Source organism: Taudactylus pleione, unplaced genomic scaffold (assembly GCF_031769625.1).
Source record: "Taudactylus pleione unplaced genomic scaffold, aTauple2 ptg000080l, whole genome shotgun sequence".
Lineage (NCBI taxonomy): Eukaryota > Metazoa > Chordata > Amphibia > Anura > Myobatrachidae > Taudactylus > Taudactylus pleione.
Genome location: NW_028284482.1, coordinates 1,796,042 through 1,810,145, shown reverse-complemented (window position 1 = coordinate 1,810,145; position 14,104 = coordinate 1,796,042). Strand labels below are relative to the sequence as shown.

Here is a 14,104-nt window from a genome sequence, read left to right as displayed (position 1 = left end):
TGGCCCTATAACTAGATGAAAAAAATCAATATTGTGAGCTGTGAGGTGGTCAAACTTGACTGGAAACAAGTGGAAATAAATGTTATTGAGGTTATTAATACTGTAGGAACAATAAAAGGTCCATTTATGTGATTTTAGCTGTTTTTTTTTTATTTTTTTAAGAAAAAATCCAGATCCAAAACACTAAACACGGAGGTGAGGTTTTGGCAAAACCAATCCAGATCCAAAACCAGGGGAGATCCAGATCCAAAGCCAAAACACGGGGGTCGGCGCACATCTCTAATTATAACCAGTGATTGGAGCAGAGAAATAACATAACTAATCGCTAGGAGTAAAACCCAGGACAATAAAGTTTGATCAATCCTGCAGAATGCACGATGTGAGGAAGAGAAACAGGAATACTTATACAAGGATGTTTGCGCACACGTGCACATTCCAACATCAATATCACTGTTTTTTTTTATGCAGGACACAAATTGTACCATGTTTTTTTCAGAGGACTTTGTATTTTCAGAAAGCCTTGTTAGTATACAGTGGTGGCCAAAATTGCGGACACTTTTTGAAATTTGAATGTTTTTCAACTTTGAATGCTTATAAAAACTGTTACACTTCACGCAGTGCAATGATTCAGATATCAAATGAAAGGAAACTTAGGCCCTCATTCAGAGCCGTACGCTCTGAGCAGAGCGCACGCTCTGAGTGAGGGCCGGGCTCCATTTTCATGGAGCGTCCTCCTGGACGCTCGTATAGCTGTGGGTCACCACCCACAGGCTATACGAGCGTGCATTGTGATGGTCGCGATGGTCGAGACCATCGCGACCATCGAATTTGCGAGCCGGAGCCTGCGGTTGAGATTTTTAACCGCAAGCTCCGGAGTGATTTTGGCTCTATCAGAGCCAAAATCACTCCCACTGACATCACTAGTGATGTCAGTGGGCCGGCTTCTGACGGCCCCCGGCACGCCCACCAAAGGGGGCGTGCTGTCAATCAACATTGACAGCACGCCCCCTTTGATCGGACACAACGAGCGAAGGACTTTCCTTCGCTCGTCGCGTCTGGCGCATGCGCACGACGGAGCTCCCTCCGTCGTGCGCATGCTCAGTCCATAACATCGACCCACTTGCGAGAGGACAGCCGCTCGCGAGTGGGTCTGAATCAGGCCCTTAATGCTGAATTCACTACAATAAACAGAGGTCAAATATTTGCATTACAAGGGAAGTTATGCAGTCAAATCAACACTTACGGTGAAAATCCCTGTGTACTTATGATGTTACTGTCCTATCAGTATTTCGTTGGGTATCCTTTATTTTTCAAGACTGCAGCACAGCGATGTGTCATTGAGTCAACCAATGTTTTGGAGCTCTTCCTTCCTTTTATGTGGTGCCATGAGACATTTATAGCCTCAATTAATTGTCTTTTATTGGATGGACGCCTCAGATGTACCAGTTTTTTCAAACAGAACCACAAATGTTCTATGGGGTTCAGGTCTGGGCTGTTTCCTAGCCATCCCAGCACCTGTATGTCATTCTCCGTGAACCCCTTTTTGCATGTCCGTGCAATGTGGCAGAGAGCTGAATCCTGCTGGAAAAAAAATGGGGCATTATCTGGAAAAAGATCCCTGATAGAAGGTAGAAGTTTTGGTTGTAGGATGGTGTCAATGTACTTTCTACTGTTCAGTGTGCCATCTATGACCTAAAGGCAGCCTACAGCATCTGCGGTCATACATGCCCAGATCATAACACTTGTAGGATTCTTTGTTGTCGCTTGAATAAAATCTGGATGTACCTCTTCCCCGATGCGACGTCTCACACATTTTCTCCCATCACTACCAAATATCGATATCTTAGTTTCGTCACCCCATATCACTTGTTTCCACTGACCTTCTGTCCATGCAATGTGTTCTTTTGCCCACTGTATTAGTTTCTGCTGCTGCTTTTTATTCAGCAATGGCTTTTTTTGGGGAATCCTACCTTTTAGGTCAACCTCTGTTAGTCTTCTCCGTTAGTCTTCTCCGTTCTGTTCTTGCACTGACAAAAACACCAGTTGCACTCAGTTTACTGCTAATGGTCGCAGATGACATCCATCTGTCCCGGACACAAATTTGTTTTATTCTCCTATCATCAACAGCTGTTGTGCACTTTTTCCAGCCTTTTCCTTCTTTGTTTTGTATAGATTGTGCTTCCTGATAGAGTAAACAAAACTTTCGTACTCCTGATGTCACATTCCCACCAATTTCTCTCTCAATTGCTGCATACGAAAGACCATTTTCACTTCACACCACAATCCTGGATCACATCGCTGTGCTGCGGTCTTGAAAAATAAAGGATACCCAACAAAATACTGATAGGACAGTAACATAAGTACACAGGGATTTTCACCCTAAGTGTTGTTTTCACGGCATAACTTCCCTTGTAATGCAAATATTTGACCTCTGTTTATTGTGTTGAATTCAGCATTAAATTTCATTTGATATCTGAATCATTGCACTGCGTGAAGTGTAACAGTTTTTATAAGCATTCAAATTTCAAAATGTGTCCGCAATTTTGGCCACCAGTGTATGTGTACTCATTTTAACACAACAAATAAAATATAAAATAGTAGTATGACTTTCATTATAACTATTTATTAATGGTTTTTCCTTTGGCACCAGTCCACTACCCCCATCTATGGAAAAAATAAATTCTAATGCGATGGGTGATATTGTTTGGTGATCCCCAGAAAAAAAAACTGCTAAAGGGCCCCATCAGTTGAAAGAGGGGACTTCCATCTTTCATGTGTGGGTGCCCCCACTAGTGCAGTTAAAATCATGGGCGTCCTCCCACCCATGTACGGAAAATGTATGTTTTGCGTAGTGCAGCATAATATTGTCTGGTGATCGCAGGTGATAGACAGGAAATAGCTACTGTACTAATGGATCACATAATTTGAAAGAAAGGACTCCACTCCTTCAAATGTTGGCGCTACTCAATTTATGGAAGTCAGGTTGGGGGAGATTGTCTTATTTTTCTGTTTTGCAGTGGTTAATGTCTGGTGATCATACAGATAACCAGACATTAGACCTGATTCAGAGGTGGACGCAGTGCTGATGTTTCTGCAGTTGAGCGATTATTTACTACGGAGCTAAAACCCCTATGACTCATGCATTCCCCTGAGTGTATGCGGAGTCTGCTGTTGTGTTCGTAGTAGCTGGCATTAGAACCAGCAAGGCAAAACCATGGGAGAAGACTGGGAGGTGAAAGCAAAAAAGACCCTGTTAGGGGAGTGTCCGGAGTGTGTCAGTGAACGTGACTGCATTCTTTAACGAAGAGCTGCAGCCACAGAGGCCATGTTTAACCACAGTTCAGAAAAAGACACTGCGTCTGCCACAGGCTGGTGCAAGTACTGATGGTGAACACAATGGTGCGCCGATGGTGAAGTGTTTGTTACAACCGGCAAAGTTGCTGACACTACCATTTATCACTGCTACAACTCTGCTAATAGCTCTGCAATAGCGTCACCTCTGGAACAGACTCATTGGCTTTTATGAGGCACCTAGTTTGAAAGAGGGGACTCCCCTCTTTCAAATGAAGGATGCTAATCTCTGTAGGCACCAGGGTGGGGGAGATATAGGGACACAAAATTCCTACCCCCTTCCCTTTTCCCATGTTTTTTTTTTTCACAAAAAAGAAGGCACAACCACGGCAAAATACAGCCCACAGTAGGCATCAAAAACAATGTATAGCACCCAGGCAGTGTGTTAGTAACTGTGCTCAATCACAAAAGAATGTTCCAAGGGTTTCTGCCAACACCAATAGCAAGAAGAAGAAACAAAAGATCTAAAATGACGCTCAGTGGATAGATTATTCCAATAAGAATCAATCTCTGCATACAGCAGGTGAGTGTACAATTACAGCAGATCCCACCAGCAGTCTTATCCTCTGTGAAGGGGGAAAGTCTGCAGCCTAGATGCTGTGAATGTAAGATAGAGATGGTGGCAGGTGGAACCCACCCCCCTTGGTACCACCAAGGGCCACAAATGTATATGTAATACCTCCCTGACAGTGGCTTAACCAGGTGGGCTCATCCGGGGCTCGTGCTCTGGGCGCCGTCAGACCGGCGGCGCGGTCCAGGTCCGGTAAAGACAGTGCAGTGTAGACCACACTCTCACACACACCGCCACTGGCGCGGGGATTCGGGTAAGTGTTTTGTGTGTGTATGTTTGTTGTGTTATAAATGTAAGGGGCACTACTGGCCAGGGGCACTGCATCACTACTGGGGGCACTGCATATGGGGGACCACTACTGGGGGCACTGCATAGGGGGACACTGTATAAGGGGCACTGCATTAAGGGGACCACTACTGGGGGCACTGCATAAGGGGGGAACACTACTGGGGGCACTGCATAAGAGGGACTAGTACTGTGGGCACTACACAAGGGGGGAACACTACTGGGGGCACTGCATAAGGGGCACTGCAAAGGGGGGGAACTCTACTGGGGGCACTGTATAAGGGGCACTACTGGGGGCCGGCATAAGAGGGACTACTACTGTGGGCACTGCACAAGGGGGACACTGAATAAGGGGCACTACTGGGGGCACTGCTTTAAGGGAACCACTACTGGGAGCACTGTATAAGGGGGGGAACACTACTGGGGGCACTGTATAAGGGGTACTACTGGGGGCCTGCATAAGAGGGACTACTACTGTGGGCAATGCATAGGGGGGGCACTGTATAAGGGGCACTACTGTAGGGCACTGTATCAGGGGCACCAACACGGAGGGCACTGCATAGGGAGGACCACTACTGGGGGCACTGCATAAGGGGCACTGTATAGGGGGGACCACTACTGGTGGCATTGTATAAGGGGCACTACTGTAGGCACTGTATGTGGGACACTACTGGGGCACTACTACATGGGGCACTGCTGCTGGGGACATTGCATAAGGGGCACTACTACAGTGGGATTTCAAGAAGGGCACTACTACTGAGGGCACTAGGGTGCATATGGAATGTAAAGGAATGTTCCCAGAGTGACAAGAAATGGTGGTGTGTCATGTTGACACGCACCCATTTTCAGTGGCCACGCCCTTACGCCACTGCTCCCTGACTGACCAAAACATCAATAGACAGGAGGGGAAAGAGCGGACTGGGCAGGGGAGCAGTGATCTCTGGTTGATCAAAGTACAATAGCAAAATTATGTATCAGTGTAATGGTGGATGCTGGCCCTGCAATGACAGTTTAGGCCCCGACAGTCACCCCACCAGTCAGAAGAGGCTCCAGGACCTTTCGTTCACATAGTAAGGTATCAAGCCAAGGGGAGAAGGGTATGTAGTTTGGAAGCCGATGGTCTAAATCCCAACTGCCGGCTTCCAGAAGTTCTAATCCCGGCGTGGTACTAATGACAGGCGTCTAAATCTAGACGCCTGTCATTAACCAGATGCCGGAAGACCGACATCTGGCATCCTGATCGAAGTGATGCCGGGCGCGGACAGCCGCAGGGGGGAGGGATAGTTTAGGGCTCCCGGGGGGGACTTAGGGTTAGGTACCCCCCCGGGAGGTTAGGGTTAGACTAGGGGAAGAGGGGGTTAGGGTTAGGCACCCCCCAGGGGGAGGTTAGGGTTAGGCACCCCCCGGGGGACTTCGGTTTAGGCGGCTGGTAAGGGGGGATTAGGGTTAGGCACTTGGGGGGAAGGGTAGGGTTAGGCACCCCTAAGGGAGGGTTAGGGTTGGGGGGGAGGGATAAGGTTAGCGATACTTACTTTAGGGACGATCGGGCTTTTCACCCTTGCCAGGCTGCCGCTGTCGGGATTTTGAACATGCGTCCGGCGGTAATACCTACTACACCCGGAGGAAGGGGGTGGAGGGAGAGGGACTATACAACCCACGCACGATAGATTTAGGGTAATTCCAACAGCAACATAAAAACAATAGCGAACATAACACATTTGTTGTCAGTTGAAAGGAAAACATGCAAACTTTGTAACTCAGTGTTATTTTGGGCCCAGATATTGATTAACTTAATGTTGATATGAGAACTTTATATTAATTGTATATTACTCTGAGGAGGCACAAGGATCTTGCGGTTGACAGCACACCATCCTATGGGATGAATGTCCACAGTTCCCAGGTTACACCAGTAGTTACGTGTCGAATCATCTTCAAAACCTTCGTAGCGCAGTAAAGCCTTATAACCTGAAAATATACATAAGTGATATTAATATATATATATAGTAGTTCAGAAGCTTTTGCGCCAACTTGGAACAAATAGACAGACACAATGTTCTTATTATATATTTATACACATGTATACACAGAGCCATAACAAGGGCTCTAAGTGTCCTGTCAGCACCCACAACTGCAGAAGTGCCTAGAGACTCTTGAAGACGCTCCAGGCAGCTGTAATTAAGACCATCACCACCCCAGTCACGTTTTATCTATATTTCAGTCAGTGATGCAATTAATAATTCATATTTATATATATTTTGGGGTTCAACTGTATGAGTACTTTGATACCACAGTTACTTGCATCATGTTGCAGGCATATAGAGATATATAAGGCTCTACCTCTTTCATAGGTAAACGTGCTTCATGTGCGCAAAAACTCCAATTCAGAGACCCGGCATATGATATACATGAACCGAATCTGATAGGTAGAGTTGAGGGTGTGGATAAACATCTTCACACCCATTTGTTCACTTGGCCTTTGTAAGGAACAAGTCACGCCATGCAGGCCAGCCCTCTGACGAAGTCTCTGACGCAACGCGTTAGAGCGGGGCCATGTGACGTGAATACAACAGACTCCCGGCTCTCCCCACATGACTGACGTGGTCCGACCAGCGGCGGCCTGTCTTCCAGTGTCCAGCGGCAGGGTGTGTGAGCCCGACAGAATCCCGGGACAGTGTCTGGAGATTTGCCTGGTGGTGTATTTTAAACACACCATGTGGTAACCAGCCCACACTGTTTTATACAAGGTATACTTGAGACTAGCAGTACACACTTCAGCGATTAAAGGACAGAGTGCAGGGCACATATAATGTCACTGTACCATACAAGGAGAGCCAGCACCTCCTTTTATGCAAAAAAAAGTAAACCTATTTTAATCCACCACCAAAGTCAAAAAAACATCCGATTATAAAGTGTATATCTGTAACCCTCATACTTGCCGACATTCTGGCAGCCCCCTCTGGGAGGGGGCAGCCAAGTCGGCTTAGCAGGGGGCTTGCATAGGCTGCATAGTGGGGCTTGGCCGTGCATACTACCCGGGTAAAGAGGTGGCCACGGAACCACATCATTTTGGTCCTGCCCCCGCTACACAATGCCGAGATTATCCGGGAGGCTTGTCTACTTTTCCGGGGGCCAGGAGAGTAGGCAAGTATGGTAACAATAGGTCAGGGCATGGAGAGACTTGTGGCAATAAAGTGCAAATCATGTATCAAATAGCAACATATCAATATAGTAGCAGCATAATGGCAATATTTGTCACAAGTCAGTCTCCAGCGTGTAGTGCCCGACAGCTGTATCTGTGTTTACAAGGAGACCTTCATCATGAGCAAAGAATACACCCTCAAAACAACCCATAAATACCTGCATCATAATCAGCTAAATACTAATCTGTGTACAATGTCAGCCAGACGCCGGCGTGCACAGCTGTAATGACAGCATACAGACTTGCAGTGTGCAACCAAAGGAGGTGACGTTCTGAAACCGGGACTAATCACTGGTTGCCATTGTAGCCGCATAAGCATAACAAATATTATGGAAATATAGAGGTAGAGCGCTTGTCTGAATAACCACACAAAGATATTTTAAAAATGCAGTACATAATAACAATAATAAAATAGGTATAAATACAAAATAGTGCATTAATCTGTTAAAGCTCTGTGAGCAGAATTTATTTCACAAGGCCCTTTCCATATAAAGGTATAATGGATCAGTCCAGCATAATTAGATATCCATGATGGATGTTATAGCTATATGGTTTTATCCAAAAAGGTTAAATTGATTTGTATGTTCCAACCAATCTTCTTTTGGGTCAGTTCCTATTGTTATACTGTTATTTCCAAGTCCCGAATATTTTGGCACACATTGGTGGATATATGGGCATATCTGGTTATTACAATCACTGGCACCAGTAAGCCTTAAACACTCAACTTAGTCCACCAGTTAAAATCAGGGATACCAGCGTGTAACCAACACTGGAATATGATACAATGTACTCACAGCGGTGTCTGGCACAGACTCGTTACAACCGCTCGTCAGCGGGAGCAAGCTGGTTACGGCTCCGCCATCTATGGCACAGCAGCCAGATCACACAGGGGCAGCGATCTGGATCTGTCAGCAAAAGCACGCTGATTGCTGCACTTCGGCTCCCGCTCCGCCGTCCAATATGGTATAGCAGCCAGGCTATGTGGTGAGTAATAGAGTCCCAGATAATCCACCGGCGTATCGAGTGGTCACAATGGACAGTGGGTCAGCGTGAAGGGGTAAAAAAAGAGCTTTGAGCAGAATATTCTCTCCATCCTTGACGCATTTCTCCAGGTGTTACTACCCCAGTTTTTTTAAGTATGGTAATGAGCAGCGGAAGTGACGTCCTGGGACCGGAGCTGGTCACCAGTTGCTACATGCCATCTCTTCTGCCAACTGATACCTCTCACTCCTGCCTCCAAGCCTGTTCTGCTCCCTACCTCTGGAACGGTTTCCCTCTCCGACTCTCCACAAATCTGTAAAAACACTCTCAAGACCCACTACTCATCATAGCCTTCCAGCTCTCATACCTAACCCCGCTATTACATATGCTCCTTCCTCCCGGTCTACCTCATCTGTGTCACAACAAAAAGAAATGTTCCTATGCGCTCCAAATGGGAATAACTCTTATAGAATATTCACAATATCCATAAAATTGAAGTCCATAAAAATGAAGCACTTGTACTGTCACTGTGCAAACAATCCACTGATATATATAGGTGGCCAAAATGTCCAACTGTGCAAAAATGTAGATCCAAATCCTCCAAAATCCATAAAAATGAAGCACTTGTAATGTCACTGTGCAAAACAATCCACTGATATATATAGGTGGCCAAACCATCCAACTGTGAAAAAATGTAGATCTAAATGTTCAAAAATAATCAGTCACCGTAGGTCTTTCTACTCCAGTGAATCTTCGTATATATTCCTTAAAGGTGGTTTCTCTTTAACGTGGTGGCATGTAAGATAAGAAAGAGAATTGCCACCATAGCATAAAATCTTTAAAATTTTATTTAGAATATATAAAATAGACAAATGGAAGCGTACCTTTTTTGACCTTTTGAGAAAGGTACACGTTTAACACATATAGGGGTATTGTTGTGCTCCCCCTATAGAGCGTTACCTTCCTGGTCAGTGTGCGCTTCCCAATATATAATCACCAACGCGTTTCAACCGCAGTATGGGTCTTTATCAAGGTGTACATTAAAACTGGAGTGACTGAGTATTTATAAGATAAGAAAGCCCGCCTAATGTGTTAATTGTTATTATTCAATTTACCTTAACGGCATGGAGCTGTCTGCCATCCTGTAGGTGCTGATCAGTGTTAATCCCCGCTACATAGAGCGTTCCACGTGACTTACACTGTAATGCGGAAGCGCCCTGATGTGTCATGTGATGCGTTCCACGTGTGCTACCTTCCGCCTCACGTGATGCGACTATGCGTTCCACACGCTGAGGAATGGTTCAGCCTTGCATTTCCGCATCACCTGGTGCTCCTATGTGCTACACATATACAGCGCCAGTTTGACAATACTATGCCGCTGGTAAATTGATTGAATAAGCGTAGCACCGCGATCTGGGTTCAATCCATGTCCCAATGGGTGCCATATAATAGTCTGTGAGGTGTATTCTGGTCATTGCTACTAGAGCCTGCAATTTTGCTGCACATGAGAAGGATTTGCATAAATAATATAACAATAAAAGCTTATGGTAATACTTATAAAAACCCTATGGTAATGCTTATAAAAATCAGACAAAATACTAAAAATATGACAATATGACTCTAAAATCGTACATAAGAATTAGGTCAATATAGCACAATATTCTGGGTTAAAAATAATATCCCAATGAGCTTCATCTTGCGGTATATAAGGTGTGTAGAGATCAATATGCAATGGGAACACTGTCATTAGAATCTACAACTACCTGCTATTGCATATATCCACAGGGAAATATTTTTTCTTAAATCGGTAAGAAATAAAACGGTTAAAAATAATAACAATACATGTCAATACCGGATAATAAAAACCTTAAAAATATTACAGTACTATATTAAAATCGTACTAAAGACGGATATGATAACATAAAATCATATAAAATCATAAAGGAAATCAGTGTGATATTAAGAACAAACACTTTGAAGGAAACTACATGATAGTTTTTCATGTAACCACTTGAGCTCAAAATCTATATTTAACCCGTGGGGTTCCAATGTTTTTACATCATAAATATATTTCATTTCCGCTTTTGCTAAGAATATTTCGATTCACTTAGTACGCCAGTTCCCTTCTACTTTTTTGATGCCTGTAATTAACCTTATTTCATTGACTGAGTTGTTGTGTTTTTCATGAAAATGATTAGAGAGGGCATGGTTCGTTACTCCTCTCCTTATATTGCGCAAGTGTTCACCCCATCTTTCCTTCAGTTTCCTTGAGGTTTTGCCTATATATTGTAAACCACAACTGCATTCAATCAAGTAAATACAATTTTTACTGTTACAGGTCATAAATTCTTGTATGTTAAAATTATTAGAATTAGATTTAGATTCAAACGTTTCCATCTTCGGGTTTTGTTTGGTATGTGTAATGCAGGCTATGCAAGAACCACATCTGTGGAAGCCCTTTGTTTTAATCCAGTTCTTTTTTCCGGTATGGCGCTTTTTACTAGCCTGTTTTTAATATTAGGAGCCCGTCTGTATGTGAAAATTGGTTTCTTGGGTATCACATCCTTTAATATGGGGTCTTGTAGGAGAAGAAACCAATTTTTCCTAATTATATTCTCCATCATTTTATATTGGTCATGAAACGTGGTTGTGAAAGTTATAGGTCTTTTTTCTTCATTATTTTTTTCTTTATAAGTCAGGAGTTCATTTTGTGGAATACCTTCCATCTCCTTTATAACTTTCTCTATGTTTTCGTTATCATATCCTTTTTTAACAAATTTATTTAGCAAAATATTTGTTTCCTCTAGGAAGTTTTTATCATCCGTGCAATTTCTCCGAATACGTTGAATTTGGCTTTTCAGGATATTCCTTAACCATTTAGGGTGATGGTGACTTTTTATATTAATGTACGAATTGCTGTCTGTGGGTTTATTAAAATTTTTTTGTCTCTATTCCCTTATCTATACAATAAATGACTAAATCAAGGAAATTTACCTCTTTTTTACTAATGTTAAAAGTGAGATGGATGTTAAATTCATTATTATTTAGTTTCACAGAATTTCTTTAGATCACCTTCATCACCTCTCCAAATGAAAAATATGTCATCTGTGTATCTGATCCACACAATGATATTATCTATAGATGAATTATTTTCCCAAATATTCAAATCCTCCCAAAATGCCATGAATAAATTCGCATACGATGGTGCCACGCGACTTCCCATCGCGGTTCCTTTCCTCTGTATGTAGTACTGTCCATCAAACCAAAAAAATTATTATTAAGAATAAAATCCAATGAATCCTTAATAAAATCAATTTTATCTTCACTAAAAATTAGGAACCAATAATAATACAAAGCATAAATTATCACAGATGGAATCTAAAGCACTACAGGAATTGGAGAAAAACGAAATATTACTACAAAACCGGCAGACAAAGGGGGGGGGGGGGGGGGATAGTCATTATGGACACCGACAAGTACAATGAGGAGATATCCAAAAATTAAGAGATAGAGAGACATACACTTTACTAAGGGGAAACCCGACAGAACGTATTGAGAAAAGTTTTATTAATTTAGAGTCTCGATATGAGGAAAAAGGGATTTTAAATAAACAAGAAAAAGAATACCTGATTAAAGAACATCCTGTTCTGCCAGTAGTATACATACTGCCAAAAGTACATAGAGACCCCATAAACCCCCCGGGAAGGCCCATCATAGCAGGCACAGATTCTATAACCTCTAATCTCGCACATTTTATTGATTTTAAACTACAACCGGAAGTTTTAAAGGTAAAATCGTACATAAAGGACACTATAGACACCATTAGAATTCTTAAACAAACTCCCATACCCCAACAGTGTTTTTTAATTACGGCGGACGTCACAGCACTATATACGATTATCAATCATGAATTAGGCATTAAAGCTGTAGAACACGCAATGAGAGAAAAACCTAATGATTTTAGTGAAGATAAAATTGATTTTATTAAGGATTCATTGTATTTTATTCTTAATAATAATTTTTTTTGGTTCGATGGACAATACTACATACAGAGGAAAGGAACCGCGATGGGAAGTCGCGTGGCACTATCGTATGCGAATTTATTCATGGCATTTTGGGAGGATTTGAATATTTGGGAAAATAATTCATCTATAGATAATATCATTGTGTGGATCAGATACATAGACTACATATTTTTCATTTGGAGAGGTGATGAAGGTGATCTAAAGAAATTCTGTGAAACACTAAATAATAATGAATTTAACATCCATCTCACTTTTAACATTAGTAAAAAAGAAGTAAATTTCCTTGATTTAGTCATTTATTGTACAGATAAGGGAATAGAGACAACAAATGTTAATAAACCCACAGACAGCAATTCGTACATTAATATAAAAAGTCACCATCACCCTAAATGGTTAAGGAATATCCTGAAAAGCCAAATTCAACGTATTCGGAGAAATTGCACGGATGATAAAAACTTCCTAGAGGAAACAAATATTTTGCTAAATAAATTTGTTAAAAAAGCATATGATAACGAAAACATAGAGAAAGTTATAAAGGAGATGGAAGGTATTCCACAAAATGAACTCCTGACTTTAAAGAAAAAAATAATGAAGAAAAAAGACCTATAAACTTTCACAACCACGTTTCATGACCAATATAAAATGATGGAGAATATAATTAGGAAAAATTGGTTTCTTCTCCTACAAGACCCCATATTAAAGGATGTGATACCCAAGAAACCAATTTTCACATACAGACGGGCTCCTAATATTAAAAACAGGCTAGTAAAAAGCGCCATACCGGAAAAAAGAACTGGAAGTATTAAAACAAAGGGCTTCCACAGATGTGGTTCTTGCATAGCCTGCATTACACATACCAAACAAAACCCGAAGATGAAAACGTTTGAATCTAAATCTAATTCTAATAATTTTAACATACAAGAATTTATGACCTGTAACAGTAAAAATTGTATTTACTTGATTGAATGCAGTTGTGGTTTACAATATATAGGCAAAACCTCAAGGAAACTGAAGGAAAGATGGGGTGAACACTTGCGCAATATAAGGAGAGGAGTAACGAACCATGCCCTCTCTAATCATTTTCATGAAAAACACAACAACTCAGTCAATGAAATAAGGTTAATTACAGGCATCAAAAAAGTAGAAGGGAACTGGCGTACTAAGTGAATCGAAATATTCTTAGCAAAAGCGGAAATGAAATATATTTATGATGTAAAAACATTGGAACCCCACGGGTTAAATATAGATTTTGAGCTCAAGTGGTTCCTATGAAAAACTATCATGTAGTTTCCTTCAAAGTGTTTGTTATTAATATCACACTGATTTCCTTTATGATTTTATATGATTTTATGTTATCATATCCGTCTTTAGTACGATTTTAATATAGTAATGTAATATTTTTAAGGTTTTTATTATCCGGTATTGACATGTATTGTTATTATTTTTAACCGTTTTATTTCTTACCGATTTAAGAAAAAGTATTTCCCTGTGGATATATGCAATAGCAGGTAGTTGTAGATTCTAATGACAGTGTTCCCATTGCATATTGATCTCTACACACCTTATATACCGCAAGATGAAGCTCATTGGGATATTATTTTTAACCCAGAATATTGTGCTATATTGACCTAATTCTTATGTACAATTTTAGAGTCATATTTTTAGTATTTTGTCTGATTTTTATAAGCATTA

The 14,104-nt window shown here is 41.7% G+C and overlaps 1 protein-coding gene across 3 annotated transcripts in view; it reads right to left on the bottom strand.

Moving 5' to 3' along the window:
* The window catches only part of L3MBTL2 (L3MBTL histone methyl-lysine binding protein 2), a 197,561-nt gene that overhangs the window by 106,056 nt on the left and 77,401 nt on the right, over positions 1-14,104 (bottom strand). For 2 of the 3 annotated variants that reach the window (XM_088468106.1, XM_088468107.1), the window contains exon 7: positions 6,038-6,172. The exons of the other annotated variant lie outside the window; for it this stretch is intronic. In XM_088468106.1, the coding sequence (XP_088324232.1) occupies positions 6,038-6,172 (135 nt within the window). The remainder of the gene's footprint in view (positions 1-6,037; positions 6,173-14,104) is intronic. 3 annotated transcript variants of the gene reach the window in all.